This window comes from Entelurus aequoreus, linkage group LG10 (genome assembly GCF_033978785.1).
Source record: "Entelurus aequoreus isolate RoL-2023_Sb linkage group LG10, RoL_Eaeq_v1.1, whole genome shotgun sequence".
NCBI lineage: Eukaryota > Metazoa > Chordata > Actinopteri > Syngnathiformes > Syngnathidae > Entelurus > Entelurus aequoreus.
In genome coordinates, this window is record NC_084740.1 from 14,035,111 (window position 1) to 14,062,970 (window position 27,860).

The following is a 27,860-nucleotide window of genomic DNA, read 5'->3' on the forward strand; positions in this document are numbered from 1 at the left end:
GCCATTCAAGGATGTTTAAATAATATCTAAACGGCAGACATTTATTGATGAAATTCAGGAAAAGCTGGCGATTATGTGTTTGACAGAGAAGCAGTTGGCTCGAAATGCTGTAAAGTCCACTCTGAGGTGATTTTAGTACACATTATTGAATGTTTTTATAAAGTAAACTTAAAGTACCAATGATTGTCACACACACATTAGGTGTGGTGAAATTTGTCCTCTGCATTTGACCCATCCCCTTGTTCAACCCCTGGGAGGTGAGGGGAGTAGTGGGCAGCAGCGCTATTTTATATCTAAAAATTGTTTTTACTTTTTAAAAGGCATGTTAAAATTGTTCTGTCTGGGGTCAAGCACCAATTACATTGATTTCATTTCATTCCAATGGAAGCCATTGATTTGAGAATACAAGTGTTTTGAATTAAGAGCTCTGTCACAGAACCTATTCAGCTCATAAGTTGAGTTACTACAATAGTATAAAAGTATGTCTGTGTAGAGTCTCAATCATCAGGTTTTGAACTCTACAAAGTTTGCATGGAGGAAACTGGACTCTTCTGAAATATCTTCAACAACAAATGGATAATATAAAACTCCTTTAAAAAGGGCAAAACAAGTTTGTTTTTGTTTTTTTCCCCACTGTTGGCAAAAACTCATGGCTGACGCCTTTAATGGACATGTTGTCTAACATTAGAGCTGCATTTAAGTTGAGTTTCGATGCACTTTTTGTAATTGGTATTATCATGCCGCATGAGGACATTTATAGCATTTGGTGGCCAACTTATGTAAGGTACAGGAGAAACTGTAGGTAATGTGCTGAACTTAACCGATTTTGGAAAATGTTTGATACATTTTAAGATGCCACTGGTATTTATAACGTGTATTTCTTCCGTGTATCATCGATGTTCCTCTCCAGCGGGATTGGCAGATGGCGAGATGAGAGCGTGCAGGAGAGGATGGAATGATGGGGGGGACAAAGTGATGACTATTGACTGATCAATGGCTTGATTGACAGCCCCAGAATAATGGCACTATTCAGGCTTTTTTTTTTTTCTACAAACTTTCTTTTTTGTGTGTATATCTCTTACTACACTGTGAAGCTCTCATTCTTGCATGATTCATTGCATAATGTGCCCGGTCCTGATGTGTTTATATGCAGGACTCATTTACTGGAAGAGCTCTGTGTCTGATTGGACAAAGCGGAGCAAAGATAGTCTGCGATGCACGAAAAGTGTATGAAACCTAATCCCATTTCTGTCTCCCTAATGAAATTCCATTGCAGCCAGTTTGTGTTCATATTTGTGATTATTTTAGAATGCATTATTTCCAGTGTGCTCATCTTGTTACATTTATTTGCCTTCTTTGGGGGCCGCAACGTGCCCTTGGCGGCAGAGCCAGAGACACTCTCGCTTCAAGATTGGAATAATATCAGATATGTCCTATTACGTGTCTGAGAGCATTATACAGACGGATCACATGCAATCAGCTAGTCCTGTATTCTGCTGTCCAGAACATGACAAGGGACAGGTGACCCCGTTGCTGGTGACTCTGGTCAACATGCTTTTGTTTACCCCGCCTTACCTTTCCTTGTGTGTGTTTCAGATGGAACTTCTCTGGAGGAGCAAGTGCAAAGGATAAAGGACATCGAGGCCATCGAAAGCGACTCCTTTGTTCCGCAGGCTTTCAAATCATCCCGGGATGATATCAAGGTGCAGTCCGCCTCATTCGCTCTCTTATTAAATTCTCCTGCCTGCACTGTGCGGTCTGTCCGGAGGCAGCCTGCAACAAATCAAACGTCCCCATTCGGACGCGAGCTCGGATGGTTTCATCAGACTCGCAGAAGAACTATCCTGTCTCTCTTTATCCTCCCCCCTTCTTCTGGCTCCACGGACAAAACACAGAAGTCGTTATCAAAATGTTCCCCCAATTAGATTTGTCGGACAGGTGACATATGACAGCTACTTGTAGGACAATTAAGGGTCAAGAACCATGTTGATCAGCATTAAATTCGCCATAACATTTACCAACAAGGACATAAAGTAGAACTGGGTGTCCAGGGGCCTCATGAATTAAGATTGCGTATGCACAAAAACCTGCCATACGCCCTTTTTCAAGACAAAAGTGATATGAGCGTGGAAATGTGCGGTGCCTCACGCCAATTTCATGCTTCACGTACACACATTTTTACAGGACGTGGACACTTTGGCGACACACACAGGCGGTTGTTTGGACTTTGCCAACATTTGATTTCAACATTGTCAAAAAGATTGAGGCAAGGACACACAATTCTATCCGCACAGTATGTGAAAATACCGTCGAAAAACCACAAAATGCAACAAATTCAGTCAGCCATTTTGAATATCCCGCTCCGAACGTCTCAGGTAGTTTCTGTACATTGACGTCAATGGAGTAACACTTCTGCTCTCTGACCACAGTATCAGATCAGTCATACTGGAATTATGCAAAAATTACAGAGATCACAATCCTTATATAAGACATGAACACGTTTTTCTTTTTTCCTATGCATTCTAAATCATAAATAAATAAATACTGCGTCAATGGGGGCTCTCTGATCCGCCCACAAAACCCTCTAAATAACCATCCAAAACCCGACAACAATACTCTATATACTTATCGGGACCTGAATATTAACCAAATATTAGCGATGTTATTATAAGGGCTAACGCAGGCAAACTATTGTTTAGCAGTGGATTGATACCACACAAGGAAGTCGCCCTCTGCTGCTTTTACTGTGAGCTGGCCGCGATTTCCTGCTGCTCCTGCATCATCGTGTCGCGGCTCGTCAAAGTTATTGTAGATTATAAATCATGCCTCTCATCTGGATATTAGGAGCCATGAATCTAGAAGTTGTTCATCTGTGACATTTAATTCATACCCGGAGATGGAGACAAACACACATAACCGAAGACTGTGTCTGCAGAGAGACTTTTCCTAGTTAACTCTTCTTGTGCATCATGATTAATTATTCATCTCAATGATATGGATATTCTATCAGTCGTCATCGAAGTAAGAGCAGACATTGTACAGTAAGCTATCGTTTTATTATGTTTGTCGTTTGTATTTTTTGTTTAGCACTTAGCAATGCTGCTACATGATACTTAGTGTTTCACTAAAGCTGGATCTGTTCATAATAGGGCTCAAACTTGTAGCTCATCCTCCTTATATTCAGGATCAACAATATAAGTTTCCGGGTCATAATTTTTTCCCCAAAGTAATCGTTATTGGCTCTCACAAAGTCTGCATGATTTGCATTGTTGTTGGTGATGAAGAGATCTGTGGTTCCTACCTCTTCGTCACGTCACGTCTCTGGCGAGCTCATTATCTCTCAAAATGGCCCGGGAATCTCCGTGGGATTGATACTATATTGTTCATATCTATTTACTTGCAAACTTTGTCTTCGGTCTTTCGGTGTCATACATCAGATATATATAATAGGTGCTTCAATATAGAGGCAACTTGTTTTTCCACTCTACTGGTACTGTAATGTTTCATCGTAATTGTAATATTTGTGAGGACGCATATTAATTTACCTCAGCGATAATTTTGCCAACTATTGCTGTCAGAATGTGCTCCTGTGACTCCAGCTCAGCCAGTCGGGCGGACAGCAGCAGCCGTTGGGGGTTGCGACACATTAATGGCACGGTATACGGTGGAGGAATGGCCTGACTTTGTGTCACATATGACTGCCACTGCAAGTAGCTCTCCTGTGTTGTAATGATAAACTGAGTAATCAAACAAGAGTCAAAGTCTTATCCTTTTTGATATGCTGGGATGTTTGAATATTTTTCACATGAAACTCTAATCTGGCTGTGAGCAGGCTACTATATGAACACATTTTGTTGTAATCAAAGCAGCGTTGCCAACTCAGCGACCTTGTCGCTAAGTCTGGCTTATTTCCAATCCTCTTGGCTACTTTTTTTAGTCAACAGCTACTCGCGACAAATCTACCGCTTTCTTCCGGTGTTATTGGAGACTTTTTTGTGTCTTGGATACTTTTTTAAAATCTTGGAGACTGAGGTAAAAGCGTTATCAACGAGCAGTGACGGGTGCTGCCAGTCAGATGGTGCTGCGAGCAGAGCGGAGAACCTCACAGGGAGGGGAATTGCAGCATGTGCAAATCATTTGCTGTCGGGACTTTTATGGTGCGTTCCATTTGTAGTGAGAAGTCGGAATTTCTGAGTTCCTAGCCGGAAGTTTCGACTGGAATTTTAAATGCCAATGTTTCTTTACTGTCACCCTTAAATAAATCAACTAATGTGATTTGCCTACTATACACAGCCTCAGTCACTTACTCACCTCGACATGGTGTGCGTGCATGCGTGTCTCTCTGTGACAAAAGTTGAACATCTCGCTAGCTAGCTCATCATGTCAGTGCAGAGAGGAGACCCACACGCCTCCAGACTGCAAATGAAATGCGCTTGTGCAAAGCTGAAATGCAGAGCAAAATTGATTAAAAAACAACTGAGAATCAAAATAAGAAAGGTAATCTGCAGTTTTAATCATAATTATCTTTTTTTTTAACTCACTTGTATATCTATTTTACAGTATCCATTGCCATGAATTATGCAAATGAAGTTTACCAACTTCCACCTGAATGCAGCTGAGATAGGCTCCAGCACCCCCCGCAACCCCAAAAGGGACAAGCGGTAGAAAATGGATGGATGGATGGATGTTTTGTACAGCGCTTTGTGATTTTATCTGTGAAAAGCGCTTTATAGATACAATTTACTTACTTACTTACTAAAATCAGGCAGTTTGATACCCCTTACTCCTGGAGAACTCCCCACAGGATTTGCCAGCAGACACGATCGAGTGCCTTCCCCAAGTCCACAAAAACCATGTAGACTGGTTGGGCAGACTCGAGGGCCCTGCAGAGAGTATAGAGTGGTCCACAGTTCCACAAGCAGGACAAAACCCACACTACTTCTCCTGAATCTGAGGTTCGACTATCCAAACAATCATGGAGTGCATGAACATTTTTTAGGACTTTATCATGCTATTGAATAATAAGATGTTCCAAAGCTTTTGACAGGTACCGTACTTGTCAATATAATAATGCAACATTTTTCAGTATTTAGGCGTCTTGAAATGTTCATATAAACACCAATCAAAACTGATCATAATTTTCTTGTAATGGTAGAAATTGTGTGAAATTTAAATACAACCTTATTACACACTGCAGTCGTGTACTGCCACCTTGTGGACAAATGTTACCGTCCCCAGCTGATTGTGTTCAATCAAAGTTTCAATCAAAGTTTACTTATATAGCCCTTAATCACAAATGTCTGAACATGGCAACTCTGTTTTGGTGTGAAACAGACACATGTCAAAACTGACAGTTTTACTTATGGACTTTAGTGCAACAACATTTCAAGACAATTCTTGTAAAATACCTCAGTGGAAGCGACGTGCAATTAAAAATTTAAACTTAAGGGACATACTTCATTATTCCAGGTGCAGTAATTGAAGAGAAATGTACTTGTCACACAAGGTCAAATGTCAAAAGAAATAATAAGCCATTATTATTTCTAGATGAGAGAAATATAAAGATAAGCAAACATTAAGTGTTGGCATTTTATATTTTTTTATATTTTTAGTTTCTATCATAAAAATACACTACATTAGTACAATAAAATATTTTTGAAAAATAAAAAAATATATATGTATATTACATAATCCTATTTGTATTAGTTATATTTTGTATAATTTGGTCTTGGCAGGACTTGTCCAGGGTGTACCCCGCCCATCGCTCGAATGCAGCTGAGATAGGCTCCAGCACCCGCCGCGAACCCAAAAATGGACAAACAGTAGAAAATGGATAGTACAATAAAATATTTTAAATATATATATATATATATACAGTATATATATGTATATTACATAATCCTATTTGTATTAGTTATATTTTGTTTTATTTGGTCTTGGCACGACTTGTCCAGGGTGTACCCCGCCTACCGCCCGAATGCAGCTGAGATAGGCTCCAGCACCCGCTGCGACCCCGAAAAGGGACAAGCGGTAGAAAATGGATGGATGGATATTTTGTGTTATTTGGTCTTGGCACGACTTGTCCAGGGTGTACCCCGCCTTCCGCCCGAATGCAACTGAGATAAGCTCCAGCAACCCTCGGGACCCCGAGAGGGACAAGCGGTAAAACATGAATGGATGGTCTTGGCACAAAAAGTCCAGAATGAACAGGATTATAAACATACAGTATCTAATATTAAAAAAGAAAACTCTATTTTGAGACGTCCAGTGTGCCGCTCTTAGTTTTTTAACGGCCCGCTACACATTCTAAGAATACAAAAGTGTTTAGAAATTAAAAAAAACATCAAATGTGGCGTGAAAGAGCAAACCGGTGTAATTTACCAAAACAAGTTGAAATTAACCTTGTATCGTACTGGTTTTGAAAGTGAAAACTAGAGATGTCCGATAAATGCTTTAAAATGTAATATCGGAAATTATCGGTATCGGTTTCAAAAAGTAAAATGTATGACTTTTTAAAACGCCGCTGTACGGAGTGGTACACGGACGTAAGGAGAAGTACAGAGCGCCAATAAACCTTAAAGGCACTGCCTTTGCGTGCCGGGCCAGTCACATAATATCTACGGGTTTTCACACACACACAAGTGAATGCAAGGCATACTTGGTCAACAGCCATACAGGTCACACTGAGGGTAGCCGTATAAACAACTTTAACACTGTTAAAAATATGTGCCACACTGTGAACCCACACCAAACAAGAATGACAAACAGGGAGAGCATGTCCCAAATTCCAGGCTGCTAATAATGCACTTTGTGACTTCAATAATAAATATGGCAGTGCCATGTTGGCATTTTTTCCATAACTTGAGTTGATTTATTTTGGAAAACCTTGTTACATTGTTTAATGCATCCAGCGGGGCATCACAACAAAATTAGGCATAATAATGTGTTAATTGCACGACTGTATATGTCGGTATCGGTTGATATCGGAATCGGTAATTATGAGTTGGACAATATCGGAATATCGGATATCGGCAAAAAAGCCATTATTGGACATCTCTAGTCAAAACCACATCAAAATGGCCCCCACATCCTTAGATTGTTCAGTCTGTGGCCCTCAGTAGGAAAAGTTTGGACACCTGTGCTCTATAGCACTGTAGACATATTGTGTGATGTGTGTTGTCTTTGTGTTGGTACCAAAACCAAGTCAATCTACGCTAAATCTTGTCTTGCTGTGTTTGAAAATTATTGTTTTGTGTATTATTTTGTCCAGATCGAGCTCGGGGTGAAGCAGGAGCCTGACCTGACGGACGACGTGGACATGAGTTTTCCCACGTCCATCATCTACAACGAGACAGATACTCTGGCTCATCCTGCTGTAAGTTGTCACCATGACAACCCCCGACAACATGCTCGGCTTCCAAATCCATAGTAAAATCCTACGTGTAGTACGAACACTACTAAACACTCTCCTCCTTCAATTGCCGCCTCCCTTGCAGAGGGATGATGAAAAATGAGAAGGGAAACTTTCAACTCCTCTAATGCTCCCTGGGGCTTCCCACTCATTTATCTTCACTATGGAAACGAAGTTATGAGCTGACGTATGCAGATAACCCCCTCACACACACTCACATACATATACACACGCACGAGGCCCTGCGACAGGCTGATGTATGGGACCAATATGCCCCAGGCGGGCCCCGGCCTCAGCACCACTCTCAATTAAAACAGATGAGTCCCATTAGCCCCCCTAGTGTCACCCCGCCCACGCACACAGCGCCTCATTAGCGGGGCCGACAGACAGGAACTCGCCGGTGTCGGGTGTAACGTACAAAATGACGCGTGTGTCGTCGACTGTATGGCCGTTAAAGCATGAAGGATTGACCAGTGTTGCGCTTCAATCTGCATAATAACTGACTCAAATCACCAAAGCGGAACAAAACACAACACATGGCGACACGTAATCGTCCAATTTGAGTGCGGAGCGCCACCACTTTCATTGTGTTACTCTCTAATAAACACACACTTCCTTCATGTATCCATCACCTCTTCAGAGAAAGAACATCTCATTTGTTTTTATTGGAAAACTATTTTTTCCACAAGAAATGAACCATGAAGGCCATTTTTAAGAAAAATACTGCTGTTCTAACTGCCGTACAAGTGTTACAATAAGTTAACCACTATCCCAGCTGACTATAAACATATTGACAACCACTCACAGGACACATACGGATAATTTTGAGACCCCCATTAACCTAATATACATTTTGGACTGTGGAAGAGAAAAAAAGTCCAGGTCAGGAGTCGAACCGTCTAACATTTATTTAGTGAATATAAAATGACTTTGCTTAGTCTCCTATGATTGCACACACCTGATTGCAAATTCTGAGCCCTCATACACATGCTTTTAAAAAAAAACTAATTATTGCATTGATTTGGTTGAAACCAGCTTTTTAAAACACATGTAAAAACGTTAACTGTTTTTTTTTACTTTTAAAAGATGGGATTTATATATCTAGATCAACATAAACCCCCTAAATATTTTTGTTTTGTTTTTTAAATAAGTTGTGTGTTTTTTACATTTAAAATAAAAGCCAACAAATTCAATGTAAAATGGCAAAATATGAATGTGGTCTTTATTCACTTAATTATTTTTTCTTAACTTAAAAGTGTAGAGGTGATCTGATTTATGTATGATTATTATACATATCATAATAATACTCTGTACCGAGGATGTCGTTGTGGCTTGTACAGCCCTTTGAGACACTTGTGATTTAGGGCTGTATAAATAAACATTGATTGATTGATTATTATTATGAGTATGTTATTATTGTGCATTTCCTTGGAGTTAAGTCTCCCTGGTCTTTAAAACCTAGTGACACCTGTTTCTAACTCTAACTGAGGGTCTTTGAACGCACCACAGTCCAGTTATGTGCAATGAGATGCAAAAGTGGAACTTGTAAATCATTTTCTCCTACGATGCCAGAGATACCCTGTTACTCAGTGGCCTTGTGGTTAGAGTGTCCGCCCTGAGATGGGTAGATTGTGAGTTCAAACCCCGGCCGAGTCATACCAAAGACTGTAAAAATGGGACCCATTACCTCCCTGCTTGGCACTCAGCATCAATGGTTAGAATTTGAGGTTAAATGACCAAAAATGATTCCCGGGCACAGCCACCGCTGCTGCTCACTGCTCCCCTCACCTCCCAGAGGGTGATCAAGGGTGATGAGTCAAATGCAGAGAATAATTTCAATCATTGGTACTTTAACTTTAACTTATAGATTTATTATATTTTTGCCTTTCTTCTATCACGTCATCCGTGTTCCAAAATGCTGGTGCCGTGTGTGAATGCTTGCAAGTAAACTTTGATGACCTTATGACGTCTGTGTTGAGTGAAGCGTTAGAAGCTAAGTTTGCAGCTATCCAGGTGGAATGAACATTTCATATTTTTGACAGGGGGTGTATTTAATTTGATTAAAGCAGCATTATTATTTATTTTCCACAACTATTAACATTTCAGACCTATTTTTTTTCATAAACTACATAATTAAATGGCAGAAAAATGTGTGTGGAGTCCCCACTTAGCCCCCCACTTTGATGTAGTCGGCTGACAATCGGGTTCTTGGTCACCTCCCAAACTAGACTAAGATGAATGCAGCAATGTACAGAGACATCCTAGATGGAAACCAACGCTTCCCGTCCAACCTAATGGAGGAACGTGAGAGGTGCTGAAAAGAGAAATGGGCAAAACTACCCAAAGATATGTGTGCCAAGCTTGGAGCATCATATTCCTAAATATTTGACGCTGTAATTGCTGCAGAAGGTGTTACAGCAATGTATTGAGCAAAAGCTGTTAATACTTGAGTTTCCAATAATTTCTGCAACTCTTATTTTTTTGTGACAAAGCGATTGGAGCACAAACTTGTTTGTCACAAAAAACATTCATGAAGTTTGGTTATTTTAAGAATTTATTATGAGTCTACTGAAAATGTGACCAAATCTACTCGGTCAAAAGTATACATACAGCAATGTTAATATTTGGTTACATGTCCTTTGGCAAGTTTCACTGCAATAAGACGCTTTTGGTAGCCATCCACAAGCTTCTGGTTTCATTTTTTACCACTTCTCTTGACAAAATTGGTGCAGTTCAGCTAAATTTGTTGTTTTTCTGACATGGACTTGTTTCTTCAGCATTGTCCACACATTCTCAATGGGGTTTAAGTCAGGACTTGGGGAAGGCCATTCTAAAACCTTAATTCTAGCCTGATTTAGCCATTCCTTTACCACTTTTGACGTGTGTTTGGGGTCATTGTCCTGTTGGAACACCCAACTGCGCCCAAGACCCAATGTCCGAGCTGATGATTTTAGGTTGTCCTGAAGAATTTGGAGGTAATCCTCCTTTTTCATTGTCACATTTACTCTCTGTAAAGCACCAGTTCCATTGGCAGCAAAACAGGCCCAGAGCATAATACTACCACCACCATGCTTGACGGTAGGTTTGGTGTTTCTGGGATTAAAGGCCTCACCTTTTCTCCTCCAAACATATTACTGGGTATTGTGGCCAAACAGCTCAATTTTTGTTTCATCTGACCACAGAACTTTCCTCCAGAAGGTCTTATCTTTGTCCATGTGATGCCGCATGTCCATGTGAGGACACAAATGAATGAATTATATTTTGGAATAAGGATGTAACATAACACGTGGAAAACGTGATGCACTGTAAATAGCACATAGTCCAAAAGCATTGACATTAACCGCTGTGGTTGTAGACAACCTCCTGACTTATTTTTAGTACAAACTCCACAAGATGGCAGTAACCGCATTTGAAGTACCATAAACGATCAACAACCAGACCTTTATCGACCTTTGCATGCACTTTATTGAATTGGCTACTGTTGGAGTGTTAAACTGGTTGTTTACAATGAAGTTGTACAACATTGGTGCTGTTGCTGCTGTGTTGTGCAATATATGACATTTACGCCACTCTCCTTTTGATGACATGCAGTGATTCTACCACTGGTCTACGGCCATCTGGAAAGTGCTTAAAAAATGTCTCGAACAAGTTGTATGTATAGCCTGCAGGTACATCCTGAACAAGCGTCGGAGAATAAAACTACATTTTCGCTCTTTGTCCCCGCAGCTGTTCATGGACAAAGAGAAGGCCGAGGAGCTGTGGCTCACCCGACTGCGGTCTCTGCGCCAGGAGAGGCTCATGGGAAGTCCTGTGTCCTAGCCACCCTGCAGCGTTTTCATTGTTTCCGATCACATCCTGCCACAGGCAATTGAATTCCACATGTTATTTGTAGCAAGTGTTGTCAATCTCTTGTACAAGCGCACCATTAATACAAATAAAGTGTAGGTTTTTGTTACTGAAAGCTGTCTTCTTACTTGCATGTGTCAAAAGCTGTCAATGACCTCTCTACTCGATGCTGTTGAGTAACTTGTGTTCATGCATGGATTTACTTTTAATTATGAGTGACAATTCAAGGCAAGTGTAGACAATCCAGAGCTTGGAGGAGAGAAGCCTATTTCTGGAACAAGCCAGATGGTAAATCTATACTAAGCGTGGGACACTTTGTCACTCCCTTTGCTTGAAATAGCCAGTGTGGTAATGAGCTCCTAAATATGTCATATTATAACTTGCTTCAACCGCCATTTTATTCTACACCATAAAGCTTTCACCAATTAGGAATGCTAAAAAAAAAAAAAAAAAAGAGTATTTACGTTATGTGCTTTTCTTGCGGTAACTTTGATGATGACGCATATAAAAGAAATGGCGAAAGTGCCAGACTGTGAAGCAGAACTTTTTAGAGCGCCGTCGTCATGGCAGCCGTTGGCAACACGGGACCAGCCAATCAGAAGGCAGGATTCGTGTCACGTGGCCCCACGCTCCAAATCACAGTGCTGCCACCTCCTCCTTTTGGGGACACGGCTGCGTAGTGTTTAGAGCCGCTGCTGCACCTGTGGACTATTATGTTTATTTAAATATATTTTCATCTTTTTCTTTTTCCCCCACACACAGCGTCTATATCGGTGGAAATGTTCAGTAACGGCTCCTTCCGGGAATTTGATGACGACCCCTTCTTCTCGTGAGTTGCTAGCTTGTAGCCGTTAGCTTGTTTCCTTCCCCAATTGAACAAACATGTGCCTAACTAATTACTTATAATTTTTGTAACTTTTTAAAAATTATTTATAATGAACTTAAATACAAAACAAAATGTACTGAGTTAAGCTTTATGCAATTATGAATATAGTCTTTACTTTACCCATCAGAACTGGCTTAAAACTAAGTTTCCCATAAAGTTATACTTTTTATATAGTTATATTTTTCCAACGTTAAAAGTCCATCGTAAAGGATTCACTCTTTTATAGTGACACAATATTAATATTATATATTCATAACAGTTTATGTCAGGGGTGTCAAACTCATTTTAGAGTTAAAATCTACCCCCAAGTGGGCCGGACTGGTCAAATCACGGCACGATAACTTAAAAATAAAGACAACTTCAGATTGTTTTCTTTGTTTAAAAATAGAACAAGCACATTCTGAAATTGTACAAATCATAATGTTGTTGGGGTTTTTTTTTTACACTTACATGTTGCGGTTAATAGTGTTCTAACTTTATTTGTCGTTATTTATATTTTCTGGAAAAATTATCTGATCATGTTCATCAGTCAACTCATTGGTGTTCATTTTCAATCTATCAAGATACAACAATTATATCAAAATCAAATAATTATGTAGTTTGATCAATTTCCTCGACTGGTGTGTTTTATTTTGTACATATGTAGCATAATCTACAAAGATACAAAGAATTGCTATTTCAACATCCAGTGGACACATTTAGAACAGGTGTTTCTTTCATTCAAAAATGTCAGGTTATTTTATATTAGTAAACTCGCCCTGCGGGCCGGATAAAACCTGTTCGCGGGCCTGATCCGGCCCTCGGGCCGTACGTTTGACACCCCTGGTTTATGAGAAACTTGACAGTTTTGGGTCTGATTTTTGTTGGCCTAATGATTGATTTTTTTAAATATTGTATTATGTGTTGTGTTTAAGGCTAAAATATTTGGTTTGTGGTGTTCATTAAAATACATTAAAAAAACGACTTCTGCCTGAACAGTTAACGTTTTAATAATATCTTGGAAATGATAACCCTTAGATTGGTAAAATGATGATAAACTGAAGACACACAATAGCAACTTTAGCAAGGCACCCTCTCACAAAACATAATACTTTGAAAGGGTCATTATCGCCATCTAGTGGATATTTGTAATAATAAAAATTCCAGAGTGAAGTCTGAACATAAATGACTCCATTTATGTTAAGATAAATGTTGAGTCAAATAGTTAAAAACAAATGTTTGTTTTTTGTAGCATTGCTATTTTAGGAAAAGATTTTGCAATTCTGAAAGATTCCACCTATATAATAATTTCACACAGCCAAAATGGCTTGTAAATGAAATACTCAACGGCACAAAATAACCACAGGATTTCTTAAAGATAAAGTGGCACTTTTGGTGGGAAAAATGTTCCCATAGGCATGAATGGGAATATAAAAATGATCTGTTCTTGTGTCATAACACCGTTCCTAACTGTTTTTAACTGTGGTGTCTGTTTCAAAAGAACTTAATTGTGTTGCTCCTGTGCAGTGATCCATTCCGAGCACACAGCGATCACATGCGCCAGATGATGAGGAGCTTCTCGGAGCCATTCGGCGGAAGCATTACGGACGGGAGAAGCCGGGATGTGGCGGCGCGGGCCGCCTCACCTCCGGCGCTGAGGGGTGAACACAGGGTGAGAACACAAGTACTGACGACTACATGATGTGATGTAATTACTAAGTGTAGTAATCTGTAGGCCTCGTTAGAAAAAACACAGCTAGTGTTGTGAAAGCTTAACTGGAGCAACATGGGGGCCATGTTAGTGTCTGGTTTAGTAGAAGGTCAAACACCCTTGGCCTCTCTGGATGCTATATCTCTAGCCCTCAGGAGCTCTATTTATAGACCATTGTTCCACTGACACTATAGTTTCTTGCAAATGCTCCTAACAGTCATTTTAATTGGGACATGAAATAATATGAAACAATTCGTTATGTACTGTACAAAAATTTGTTTCTATAAAGCGGTACAGTTTAGTTCAGCCCCATTGTGATGTTTATTTAATCCATTAATTGATCCATAAAAGTTTAGTCCTTGGTAAGACATGCATTGTTTGATAAGACTCTTGAACGCATCATAATAATCCCCTCAATTCCCCCCAAAAATTAGCTAGAATATAAAGACAATATAACATACATCCATAAACGTGGATACATATGCAAAAGTGCAATATATTTATCTGTACAGTAATCTATTTATATCTGCACCTTATGGATTTTTGTATCCTGCACTACAACGAGCTAATGCAACAACATTTCGTTCTTATCTGTACTGTAAAGTTCAAATTTGAATGACAATAAAAAAGGAAGTCTAAGTCTAATTTGTTGTTTTGAATCAACGCAGTGCACTAATTAGCACAGCAGAGGCGCTGCCTAATTTGCTGTCCAAAGTGCAGAGCGATGACGTCTATATGCAAATTGAGCTAGAACCACGCAACTCTCCTCAGTGCGCTACTGGCACTGAAACAAGTTCAAAACATTCAGATAAATAATCTTCAGTTCCATGAATTATGATAGTGAGATAATCATTTGTTCACTTCCTGACTTGTTAGCTACGTGAATAGTTCCGTTTTTGTCGGGGACTGCCGATCTAATAACTGTACATCTTTCTTTCTTTAGTTTATTTTGAACATGAACACACTTACAGCATAATACATCACACAATTACATATCATTTCACTTTACATCATGTCCGAAAAGGAGTAGGATGAAGCAAAGCTTAATTAATACTACCCCTTTCCCACTTCAGAGCATTTACAAATATATACCGTACATTCATTTACTGACTTTTTTTTTATAGTAAAATGACATCCGTGAATGAGTAATACAAACAGTTTTGTAATATATAATTAAGTCAGTCATTATTAACATACTGAGATGAAGAATGGTATTTTCAATAAGGTTGAATGTATTTCTAAAAATTATTTGTACTTTGTAAGCACTATTAATTTGAGCAACCTCTTAAACTGGATCATATCAGTACAATGTTTAACTTCATTACTTAATCCATTCCATAATTTAATTCCACATACTAATATGCTAAAGGTTCTAAGTGTTGTACGTACATACAAATGTTTTAAATTAGATTTTCCTCTAAGGTTATATTTCTCCTCTTTAGTTGAGAAGAATTGTTGTACATTCTTTGGTAGCAGGTTATAGTTTGCTTTGTACACTTGTACATGCTGTTTGTTTAATGTATTTATGGTGAGTGCTATTGACAGTGTAATAATATCAACACAATATTTAAACCAGTTCCTTATTCTCTTTTATTATATACAACTGTGTGAGCAAAACAAAGTCAATAGTACACAATAACTAATCAAAAATAAAAACTACTACTCATTGAAATTATTTTTGCCCTCAAAGTCTCTTTTGTCCCTTTTGGGGTTGCGGGGGGTGCTGGAGCCTATCTCAGCTGCATTCGGGGGGAAGGCGTAGTACACCCTGGACAAGTCGCCACATCATTAGCCTTGTCCTCCAGTGATAATGACAATTCTTAAGATACTAAGAAATGCGTTTTATTTGATGTAACATAGGTGATTATTATTAAGTTAGGGGAGCGGCTCCATACTGTGTATGGAGACACTGACACATAATTAGCTGTTAACTTTTCAGCTGGGGGACTAAAAATAAATTGGCGTTTGTGGTCGTCATTAAAAGGCATTACTCAAAAGTGGTGATCACATACTTTTCATAAAAATCGGCAGAAACTGATCGGGCTAATTTTTGCTATCTGTTTATTTGTCCGTCTTCTTCCCGGGTTGTGCTAAGTGACATTTTTTATTTTTGTTTCTATTCATGCTGTAATGACTTAAAAATAAATATATTCTATACCTGCAACCTTTCCTGATCCAAATTAAAATGTAATGACTTGTTCCTTTGTTTGTACACCCCTTTTGTGCAAAATGAGTTTTAAACCTGACTGAACCAAACTGTACTGCATGGTAGAAACGGCTCTTCTTTTAATCTTCCCTTAAAATTAGGACAAACATGTCACCTGCCTTTATTCCTCCTAATCCACAAAGGTCTGTATATTTATTTATCCTTGGGAATGGCTTTCTTTAGACGCCTGGCCTCAATAAACCAGTAACTTGATTCCCTTAATTATCGTAGCTGGCTGCCATTAAGGACTAGATAATGAACTGGCTGACCGGAGGAGTAATATCAGATATACCAACATCTGTGTTATGTTAGCCTCACTGCTTTGACATGTCAACACAATGCTGTCATTTTAAATCAACAAAAACCTTAGAAACAGAAGTTGACTTCTTCACCACTGCAAACTACGTTTTAATAACATTGTTAACTTATTACACTTTATACTTCAATGACTGTATTTGGTAGCAGTGTCAAAAAAAATCCCAAAACATTTTGGGATTAATTGTCATTCTTATTTGTAACAATTCTTAACATTTTTTTTTCTTTTACTTTTATAAATCTGTCCAGTTCAGCCACTCAGGCAAATCATATTGTTGATGTAGATGCCCACAGCTGTACAGATTTACTTTAGAAAAGATAAGTGTGGGATACTTCTCTTTTTGCCTTATTTGTTTGACTTTAATTAATGTTTGGGTAGAATTGTATTTAAACAACACCAGTTCTCTTTTAAATAATATAGAAATGTATCACAGCTGTTTGATTAACTACATTCCTCCATAAAATAGACAATGTTGTTAAAAAAAAAGTATTGATTTTGAATCGAGAATTGCTTTGAATCAAGAACCGGTTCTGCATCGTTCCCCCAAGAATCGAATCAAAACAAATTACAGCCCTAGTTATTGGTGGGTGTATAAATACATATTTAAGCTATTGCATCGTTTAAGGCAGGGGTGTCCAAACTCTTTGCAGTGAGGGCCGTGCACTTAAAAATCAAAACATGTGGGGGCCATTGTAATAGTTTTCATTTTCAAAACCAACATATATTTTTTTACCTTTATGGCTCCCCTCAAGTTTGGTCCCGGGGACCCAGAAGTCTGAGTCATAAAATATAAAAAATAAGTCATGTATTATTATTTTAAATTTTTGTTCAACTTCAGGTATATCTGTTGATATGAAGTTATTTTGTATATGTTGTGCCATTTTTGTCGAAACCCTGTTTTTTATGGCAAAAACACAAAATATGTAATATTTTCCCCCCAAAAAATGTCAAAGTGGAATACTTGATGTGAGATAATTGGGGCCTAAATGGGTCAATAATTCATAACAACATTGATTTTACTGGTAATTAATTATTATTTTTGAGCAATGACAGTTTAAATAAAAAAAATCCCACTAACTTTCTGTGGGATCCAAAAGGGCTCCACCCCTAAAGGTGTTAAAAATAAAGCATACTTTTTAAAATGTTCAACGCTTAAGTCTCTAGATCAACTTCCGATCAATCCGTCGATCATTCAGGGTTTTTTTTTTTCGGTTTTTTTTTTTTTAATGCCCTTTTTGTCAAACAAAACTTTGTTTTGTATATGGCAAACACAAAAAATATGCAATATTTTCCCCCAAAATTTCAAAGTGAAATATTGGATGAGAAGTAATTGGAGCCTTGAATAGGCTCCAATACAATGACCGTTTAAAAAAAAAAAAAATAATAATAATTTTATATTATTAGTCAACGTTGCAACTTTTTCTTGTTACATTTCACCTCTTTGCGCTTTTATTACACTTTTTTTGGTAGAATGCGCCACGGGCCACAATTTGGATACCCCTGATTTAAGGCATTATTTTTAATGCTCTGCACCCACTTGTTGTCTTCCTGTTATAAGTGCATGTTTGTCCCAATGTGCCTTAGCAACGCTAGGATGACAGACAGCTCTCTCGCTCCCCTATCACAGCTATGTGATCCTCTAAAATACATATTTAGACAGGCACAGTTCAAAAAGAAAAGCATACTTCCAACCCACGGTCACATAATACTCTTGAGGGTTTGTTTTAGTTTGTAACACATTAGATTCCCAGAGGGGGGTGGAATAAGCGAGCGTCTACCTTCCACTTCTCACTGCTTCATATCACCTTTCAAAGGCTTGTTTATAAATGTACCGTCACATGGTCAACTTTTCAATCCGCATGCTTCGTCCCGGAAGAAAAGTCAATAAATATGTATATTCATTTAACTATCTGATTTTTTTTGTGGATTGCAGTGGTGGGCAACAAAATACTGAGAGGGACAAAATATTAGAAACACACAACCCTTAACGACAAGTTCCTTATCTTCTCCCCTCAAAGGTCTAAATATAATCAGTTCACAAATGGAACTGGCATTTATTTGTCCAATAGATGCCATAAGTAGGAGATAAAATTGGCCTGGTAGATGGTGGCCAGGAGGGTTGTATTTACATCAGCTTGACCTTTTGAAAAAAGAGCTGAGCAAGCAGCCTTGGACTCTTCGGCAGCAGCCTTACCAAAATGAAGCTCGGTTTCAGTGTTAAAGCCTATGCTAATCTCTGGCAATGCGACCCAATTACACATGGAACACAAGTCATTCAACACCACACCAATACACATCTCACACACACACACACACACACACACACACACACACACACACACACACACACACACACACACACACACACACACACACACACACGGTGATTGATGCTGGCATGCAGAGTCATAAACACCACTTCTGTCCGAGATGAAGCCTCCTCTACAATGGTGCTTTTTAAAAATGTTTTGGTGATGTGATACTCTTTTAACATTCAGGACCTCAGTCGCTCATTGCTTCCCTTTGGCAGTATTGGCAACACGGTCAGTAATCATCACTTGTTGTCAGATGCATCCTCTAACACCATCAATTAGTTCTTCAATAACTGCATATTCTTTAAAGTGCTCAGTTTTTTTCTCTTTTTCTGGAAATACACTCACATAAGTACTTGTTTTGTCATAACTGCCCCACATTATTATGAATTGTAAGCCATTGCAATGACTTCATTCCAGTACGGGGATATTTTTTTTTTGCATTTAAACCATATTCTGAGTTCAAATCATATAGTATTTGAAATCCAATAATATCAATTTCAGTGTAACAGAAAAGCAACGCAAAGCTAGTGAATCAATCAATCAATCAATCAATGTTTATTTATATAGCCCTAAATCACAAGTGTCTCAAAGGGCTGCACAAGCCACAACGACATCCTCGGTACAGAGCCCACATACGGGCAAGGAAAAACTCACCCCAGTGGGACGTTGATGTGAATGACTATGAGAAACCTTGGAGAGGACCGCATATGTGGGTAACCCCCCAACCCCTCTAGGGGAGACCGAAAGCAATGGATGTCGAGTGGGTCTGACATAATATTGTGAAAGTCCAGTCCACAGTGGATCCAACACATCAGCGAGAGTCCAGTCCATAGTGGGGCCAGCAGGAAACCGTCCCGAGCGGAGACGGGTCAGCAGCGCAGAGATGTCCCCAACCGATGCACAGGCTAGCGGTCCACCCGGGGTCCCGACTCTGGACAGCAAGCACTTCATCCATAGCCACCGGATGTGAACTAAACTTAAATGTTTTGTGCAGACGAAGCAACTGTGTGTCTGCATGTGGTGAAACATGACTAATGTGAACACATTTTCAAAGCATGGCATTAAAACGACAAAACAAAAAGCCTGTTTCTCAGAATATGACACAGTTTGAAGATTCTTGTTGGCAAAGATGGCAATGAGCAGAGAGGGAGTAGGGAAGAGGAGAGCAAAATCACATTGACACCACCTTACTAAGTTCTTCCTTGAATTGAGGAGTGTTTCTCACCTTCTTTATCTTTTTCTTTGGCCCCGCGGTGGCTTTTTTTTTGCAGTTATACTCAATATAAAAAAGCAAAGAGACGGCCAACAACATGTAGGATTCTCTGTTTGGAAACCCGATTCAGTGAATTGATTTGCGAACAAACAGACGACAGTTGTGCCTCGTTTATGGCTGTTAATTGGTTCCAGACATGACCGCAATAAATTATAGAGTTTTTTTTTATAGCTGTATGTAGAAATGGCAGTTGCAGTGGCAGCTGGTTGCATCTGCTCTGTGCTCTTTTAAAGTATTTTATGTCCTTTATGTACTTAAATATTTCCATCTTTTTTTCGTGTTACATTTTTTTTTTGTATACTTTTTGTCTATGCACTACAACCACATATTTTCATCATTGTGGGATAAATAAAGTCTATCCTATCCTATTATTTATAAATCTAATATTTTCATAGCTAGAGCATAAAAAAAAACCTATTTGCAACCCTCTAAGTATGTTTTTCACAGCCTCCTAGACATGAAACAACACCTTTTAGTCACCTTTACATTTTTTCAATCTAATATAGCAGTGGTTCTCAAATTTGTACCACCTCAGAAAAAACACCATAATGACAAACAATAAAATACAGTAGCGTATTAGGCCTAAGTATTTTATTAAAACAAGGCATAGGTTTTATTTAGCAAGTGTATTTAATATTTTTGGCCACTGTAACAATACACAGTTTGAACAGTGACACTGTGTTTGAATATAAGGAAATAAAACACTGTACTTTAATAAGGTGATTCTTTGGTCTGCACACCACTAGTAGTACACGTACCAGTGTTTGAGAATCTGCACTATAGTAATACTGGCTTGAGGCTGAGCCAATCAGTGGCCACAACACTGAATAGCTCGCTCTGATTGGTTTGGTCTACTCTAGTGGCCAATAGTACTGTGGTATTGGTATTTTTAAATTATGTGGCCATTTTTATGGTTTAAAAAGAGATACTTTAAAATGTATGAATCACGTGGAAAGGGGGGCGTACGAAAACCGAAGTACCACTGTATTTTATTTTTACTTGCAAAGACATGGTCAAAATCTTAAAACATTAGTGGTAAATAAACACACAACTAAGCAGTAACTTGGGCATCAATGCAAGTGGTCAAGGCCAGTGATTCTCACACTGTGATACACAACCTCCAACTAGTGGTACACCGAATCATTTGATTATATAATGTTTTAGTTTCCTATATTAAAACACAGTGTGACTGTACAAACTGTGTGTAATGTTACATTGGCCAAACATATTAAATACATGAATATGTTGCCCTACTATGCTACTGCATCTTACTGTTGATCATTATGGTGGTACTTGGAGATCTAAAGTTTTTTCTGAGGTGATACTTGGCGAAAAAAGTTTGAGAACCACTGAACTAGGCTAATAGTGATTTCACCTTGGTTTGGAAGGACTGTAGGGCATACAAGTGTCCTGATTCAGTAGCAGCGTGTATATGTGTGTATCTACGCACTTAATAAAGTTGTTCACGAGCTGCTAATGCTTTGTGACCAGGTGGTCTCTGAGCTGACCATTCAGCTGTTCATTGTGTCTTTATGCAGGACATGATGATGAACCCATTCGGCATGTTTGAAAACGTGATGGGAAACATGAGGACTAGGACGGACAGGATGCACAAAAACCCTGTGAGTTCACGCCACTAACCCTTGTGAGATCTCTTCGGTAGGCTGAGAAAAACCGAAGCAGTGAAAGTAGAAACAGGTGTGCTTGTGTTGTTGTCGTTGCAGGGGAACATGTCCACAGACTCCAACACCCACACATTCAGCTCCTCATCAGTCATGACATATTCTAAGGTTGGAAATGAGCCTCCGAAGGTCTTCCAGGCATCATCGTCAACACGTCATGCCCCAGGAGGTGTAAGTGCATCAACAGGAGAACATGCTGACCCTCTCATGTAGCTAAATAGGGTAACCTAGCTATTAAAAACAACACTCTGTGTGTACTAAACAAACTGCATTACCTCAAAACTAGACATTCCCATCTTTTGTAAGGAATAATTTAGAATAAAGTATGTCATTATATTGGGCAAGTGTGACCAGTGAGTATAAACTGTTTCAATGTGCAGGTTAAAGAGACTGTGCGGGCACTGAAAGACTCTGAAAGTGGGATGCAGAAGATGTCCATTGGTCACCACATTCAAGACAGAGGTCATGTGGTCGAGAAGAAAGTTAACCAAAAAACTGGAGAGAAGGAGCTCCTACAGGATTTCCAGAATTTGGACGAATGTGTGTAAAGTGATCACTGCTTTGAGTTGTTTCTGATAACATCCAACGTGTTTTGGATATAATAGTCTAACCAAGAGGTTCTTAACCTTTTTGACCTTGGGGCCCAACTTCTCCACTACAGATGGGCCTGAGGTCTTCTCGAATATTAACACTGATTAAATAAGAAATCTTACTCTTGATTTTAATCGTATAATTATATCTAACCTACTTACAGTTTACAACCTTGTCAAATGATATGAAACCATGTGTTAGTCGCAAATACTAATTAACAGATAAAACTTGGGCTTAGGTCAGGGTATATATAAAAAAAAAAAAAAGTACTAACCAAATATACTGCATAAGAAGGGACTAATAAATAACTAAGCAAAAATACATTTACATACAATTATGTTGTGCTAAAATTAATTCATGATATATTTCTTAACTAAACCTAATAAAATTGAAATGCAAATGAAAATACAGCTTTACCACTTAAGTCATAATTTTTGCGCTTAAACATTTCAATGACTTTAGCTCCATACTTTTTCTGTTTGTTTGATATTGTCACTCCTGCCACAAGTGGGCCTTATGGTTAAAAAACACTAGTCTAACCTATTCTAATTATGGCCTTTTCCTGCAGCCGAAGCACAGTCTTTTGACTATGAGTGGCAGCAGCAGTTGTCCAAGTTCAAGTCGACTGTCCCGATGTCTCAGCTGGAGCCACCCAGGCGTCACGGAGGTCAGCGAATAGCCCTCACTGGTCCTGAGCGGGCCCACAGGTTAGTTAGTAACAGGGACACACTACAAATACAGTTGAACTTCCCAAGTACTAATGGGAACCAAAAAACTTGGTTCGCTTATGGCACCCGTGCTGACAAACGGTAGCAACCGTACTGGAAAAAAGAAGCTATCTATGCTAAATAAATGCAGACTCAGCACCTGCAACAAGTGCTTGGCGTTGATTATGTCAGAATAAAGTCCCGACATGATGCACTTTATAATAAAGTGGGCGGTATAGCTCGGTTGGTAGAGTGGCCGTGCCAGCAACTTGAGGGTTCCAGGTTTGATCCCGCCGTTGTGTCCTTGGGCAAGACCCTTTACCCACCTGCTCCCAGTGCCACTCACACTAGTTTAAATGTAACTTACCGGTAGATATTGGTTTCACTATGTAAAAGCGCTTTGAATCACTAGAGAAAAGCGCTAAATAAATAAAATTCATTTCACACTTCACTATAATACTGTTTTACCAACCTTAAGAAGCAACTGAACTTTTTGGGGGGGTAATTTTGCCTAAACTTCCTAAATCCTATGTAAGGCAATACCACATGTTTTTCTTTTTTTTATGCATTCTCATTTGTAATACACGACAAGTACCAGGTGGCTACCAATGCAGCTAATAGAAGTACTCTATTGCACCCATAAAGCCCCCTAAAAAAAACAAAAACCGCCAACAACACTCTCTTTACATCTTGTGACCTGAATATTAACCAAGTATTAGCAATATTGTTATTATAAGCGCTAAAGCAGATAAACTACTTTTAGTGGCGCCATGATCACAGAAAGCTAACTAGCTTATGCTGCTATACTGACATACTGAGCTGCAGCTGCATCGCCTTTGAGCTGGTGAAAGTTAAGTCTAGATTTTAAATCAAGCCTCTCACCTGGATAGTAGAAGAAGGTGGTCATAAGCCGAGAAGTTGGTAAACTCCATCCATCCATCTTCTTCCGCTTATCTGAGGTCGGGTCACGGGGGCAGCAGCCTGAGCAGGGAAGCCCAGACTTCCCTCTCCCCAGCCACTTCGTCCAGCTATTCCCGGGGGTTCCCGAGGCGTTCCCAGGCCAGCCGGGAGACATAGTCTTCCCAACGTGTCCTGGGTCCTCCCCGTGGCCTCCTACCGGTCGGACGTGCCCTAAACACCTCCCTAGGGAGGCGTTTGGGTGGCATCCTGACCAGATGCCCGAACCACCTCATTGGGTTCCTCCCGATGTAGAGGAGCAGCGGCTTTACTTTGAGCTCCTCCCGGATGACAGAGCTTCTCACCCTATCTCTAAGGGAGAGCCCCGACACCCGGCGGAGGAAACTCATTCTGGCCGCTTGTACCCGTGATTTTGTTCTTTCGGTCATAACCCAAAGCTCATGACCATAGGTGAGGATGGGAACATAGATCGACCGGTAAATTGAGAGCTTTGCCTTCCGGCTCAGCTCCTTCTTCACCACAACGGATCGATACAGCGTCCGCATTACTGAAGACGCCGCACCGATCCGCCTGTCGATCTCACGATCCACTCTCCCCTCTTTCGTGAACAAGACTCCGAGGTACTTGAACTCCTCCACTTGGGGCAGGGTCTCCTCCGCAACTTTGACATTATACTTAGAAATAAATCAAATGTGTATACTTGTTCTTATGCTTTCTGAGCTCACTATGTTCACTGCTCGCTGAAAAAATTTACGGCAAACATCCCATCAGTCGGCATCCCAATGAAAACAGATATTGTAGAGTAAGTGATTGTTTTATGATGTTTGTAGTTTGTATTTTTTATTTTTTGTAGCAATACTGCTACGGGATGTTTATAGTGTTTCACTAAAGCTAGATCTGTTTAGCACACAGCTTCTAAACTTGAGACTTGTCCTCTTTTTATTTAGGCTCAAAAATATAATGTTATGGATCATCATTTGTCCCAAAGTAATCTTTGTTGTCTCTCATTAAGTCTCCCATAAGTAGTAGTGTTGTTGTTGTTGTTGAAGGGAAAAGCAAATGTTGCGATGCGTCTGTGAAAGTAATCTACTTAAAATTACCATTAGGTATGCGGTCAGGTGCAAGCCTGGCTCAGGGAGGAGGACGCCCCTGCCATGCAGAGTCCCCAGGGATTGTACACACTAGTCCTTTCAACAACAACAAAAAAATACCAACATATGTAAATATTACATGTTATCATGAATGTGCCTGTTATTACGCTACATATATACTTACAGCATGTATATAAATGTTCATTTAGGTTTTTTAGAGCGCTTTTTATGCGGAATAGAGCGACTCCCTTTGGCTCCATTGTTAGCTGACTTTTGCTAACGTTATCCATGCGTTAGAATACATGAGAGTCTCACATAAGAGTTGTGAATGAAAGGCAACATTAAAAAAAAAGTGCAGTTGCCCTTTAATGCCGCACACACACATTTCGCCGTAGCTCTCAACAGTCACCACAACAGCAACACATCCTCATTAGGTGGTTTTTCAACCACTGTGTCGTGGCACACCAGTGTGCCGTGAGATACAGTCTGGTGTTCCGTGGGAGATTATCTAATTTCACCTATTTGGGTTAAAAATATTTGTTGCAAACCAGTAATTATACTCTGCAAATGATGTGTTGTTGTTGAGTGTCTGTGCTGCCTAGATCTCGGCAGAGTAACCGTGTAATACTCTTCCATATCAGTAGGTGGCAGCAGGTAGCTAATTGCTTTGTAGATGTCGGAAACAGTGGGAGGCAGCGTGAAGGTAAAAAGCTATCTATAGCTTAAACCAAAAATAAACAAAAGGCGAGTGCCCCTAAGAAAAGGCATTGAAGTTTAGGGAAGGCTATGCAGAATGAAACTAAAACTGAACTGGCTACAAAGCAAACAAAAACAGAATGATGGACGATAGCAAAGACTTACAGCGTGCGCAGCAAAGACGGCGTCCACAAAGTACATCCAAACATTACATGACAATCAACAATTTCCCCACAAAGAAGGATTAAAAACAACTGAAATATTCTTGATTGCTAAAAGTAGATGCGGGAAATATCACTCAGAGGAAGACATGAAACTGCTACAGGAAAACACAAAAAAAAGAGAAAAAGACACCAAAATAGGAGCGCAAGACAAGAACTAAAACACTACACACAGGAAAACAGCAAAAAAGTCAAAATAAGTCAGGGCGTGATGTGACAGGTGGTGACATTACACCTACTTTGAGACCAGAGCTATATTGATGCATGCTTGGTTATGGTTTAAAGTCATATCCAACAATTGCGACAACGACTTTTTACTGTCAACTGAGTTTAGTTTTTTTAATGATTTCTGCTGGTGGTGTGCCTCTGGATTTTTTCAACGCAAAAAATTTGCCTTGGCTCAAAAAAGGTTGAAAAACACTTGGTTAAAGCACCATTTAAGAACCGGCACATTTTCAAATCTTCCAGTTTTTCAACAGTACCAATTAAATTTAAATAATACCCATCCCCATTTCCAAACTGTTAGCTTTGAAGTCGCACAATTTGAGTTTCAATCAAAACAAAAGTTTGCTCCGTAATCATTTGTGATGTCACGTGAAACGCAAAAAAAAAAAGTGAAGCGATGATAAAACCTGAGATGAATTCAATGTTTTTCTTTTTCATTGTGTTTTGCAACATAGATAAACAGTACATTGTCATTATTAAAAATGTGAAGCGACTCGCCTCCTAGCTACAAGCAGTAATCCTCCGTCTGCACGTATGCCACCAAGTCAGTACGTGTATGTCACGCGTCATCAAAGTTAGTGCATCACGAAAGTAGGCTGTGGATACTTATGTACACGTGTTTCTTAGTTTTTTATTTTAAATAAATTAGCAAACATTTCAAAGAACAACTTTTTCACATTGTCACTATGAGGTAATGTGTGTAGAATTGTGAGGACAAAATTGTTTTATTCCATTTTGGAATGACTTAACAAAATGTGGAAACATTGAAGCGCTGTGAATACTTTCCAGATGCACTGTGTCACACTTCTCTCATTTCAATGTCGTCCTATTATCCTGGGTTTTTTTTTTACACAATTGCTGTTAGCTCTACTTCACTGTGTTTCTAGTTATGTTTAATGCTTTTGTTTTGTGCTTCCACAGAGACCAGCCCAAGGCTAAAAGTAAAAGTATCCTGAAAGCACCCACCTCGACAAAGCAATAAAACCCTGTGTCAGAGTCAGAAATCACCTCTTGGCTTAGTTGCGTTGGTCATTGTCCATCTTTAATTTTAAGTCGGAATTGCACAAATGGTTAAGGGGAATATGAAAGTCAGGAAATGGACTTAAAACATTTGTCAGGAGTTTAATTACTGATAGGATGCTGCACACGCTAACAATTAATTAGCCAGACATAAGTGCAAACTGAAGACCTTAGCATGGATAATAGAGTTTTATCAGAATTGGACAGCTGCATGTTTAGGTAGTTTACTTGTCTACTGGTCCAACAAGGATGTACTATGAAGGTGGAATAGAGATGAGAAAATATGTGAATCTAGTAGTTGCATTACGCATTAATTTGTGTTTACTGTTTAGCGATTCACTAATGCACTTAGACCACATCATTACCAGATTTTATTTTGTCAAGCACCTAAAATGTCTTGTATCTGCTGTAATCTTTGTAAAAAGAAACTAATTATTTCCCTTTTTTATCGTTCATCCGAGCTCAGTGCTTGCGGAGCACAAACTCTATTGGCAGCCGTTGTTGTTGCTGTATATTTTTCATATACATCGTCAAATAAAAATGTATAAACTAAGGTGGTATTTGTGTCGTTTATCACTGGATGACTTGTTTGTAGCTTTCTGTAGGCGCACAGGTGCTCATTTTTTGGATGTAAACACTTGGTTTGATACCCTACACAGCTGCTTATATACTAGTTTGGTGATTCCCAAACAGTCGTACGCAATCTCCATGTGGTCTTACGCCAAAGAATCACTTAAATATTTAAACAGTGTTACTGTTCAAACTG

The 27,860-nt window shown here is 39.3% G+C and overlaps 2 protein-coding genes across 2 annotated transcripts in view; both read left to right on the top strand.

The window, feature by feature from the left end:
* The window catches only part of rsrc1 (arginine/serine-rich coiled-coil 1), a 267,973-nt gene extending 256,607 nt beyond the window's left edge, over positions 1-11,366 (top strand). Inside the window, exons 8-10 of the mRNA XM_062060184.1 lie at positions 1,597-1,703; positions 7,271-7,375; positions 11,138-11,366. Of these exons, the coding sequence (XP_061916168.1) occupies positions 1,597-1,703; positions 7,271-7,375; positions 11,138-11,230 (305 nt within the window). The 3' untranslated portion in view covers positions 11,231-11,366. The remainder of the gene's footprint in view (positions 1-1,596; positions 1,704-7,270; positions 7,376-11,137) is intronic.
* Positions 11,367-11,868: 502 nt separating this feature from the next.
* On the top strand, positions 11,869-27,647 carry mlf1 (myeloid leukemia factor 1). The gene is made up of 7 exons (XM_062062042.1): positions 11,869-12,086; positions 13,650-13,794; positions 21,482-21,565; positions 21,668-21,796; positions 22,006-22,165; positions 22,785-22,923; positions 26,996-27,647. The coding sequence occupies exons 1-7, from the start codon at positions 12,037-12,039 to the stop codon at positions 27,054-27,056; spliced, it is 768 nt and encodes a 255-aa protein (XP_061918026.1). The 5' UTR covers positions 11,869-12,036; the 3' UTR covers positions 27,057-27,647.
* The last annotated feature ends 213 nt before the right edge of the window (positions 27,648-27,860 follow it).

Bases quoted from the DNA above. Each gene is read 5' to 3' on its own strand.
- mlf1 (XM_062062042.1), top strand. From the start codon at position 12,037: ATGTTCAGTAACGGCTCCTTCCGGGAATTTGATGACGACCCCTTCTTC. The intron at 21,797-22,005 runs GTAAGTGCATCA...TTCAATGTGCAG, and splicing joins CACGTCATGCCCCAGGAGGT to GTTAAAGAGACTGTGCGGGC. The intron at 22,166-22,784 runs GTGTGTAAAGTG...CTTTTCCTGCAG, and splicing joins TTTCCAGAATTTGGACGAAT to CCGAAGCACAGTCTTTTGAC.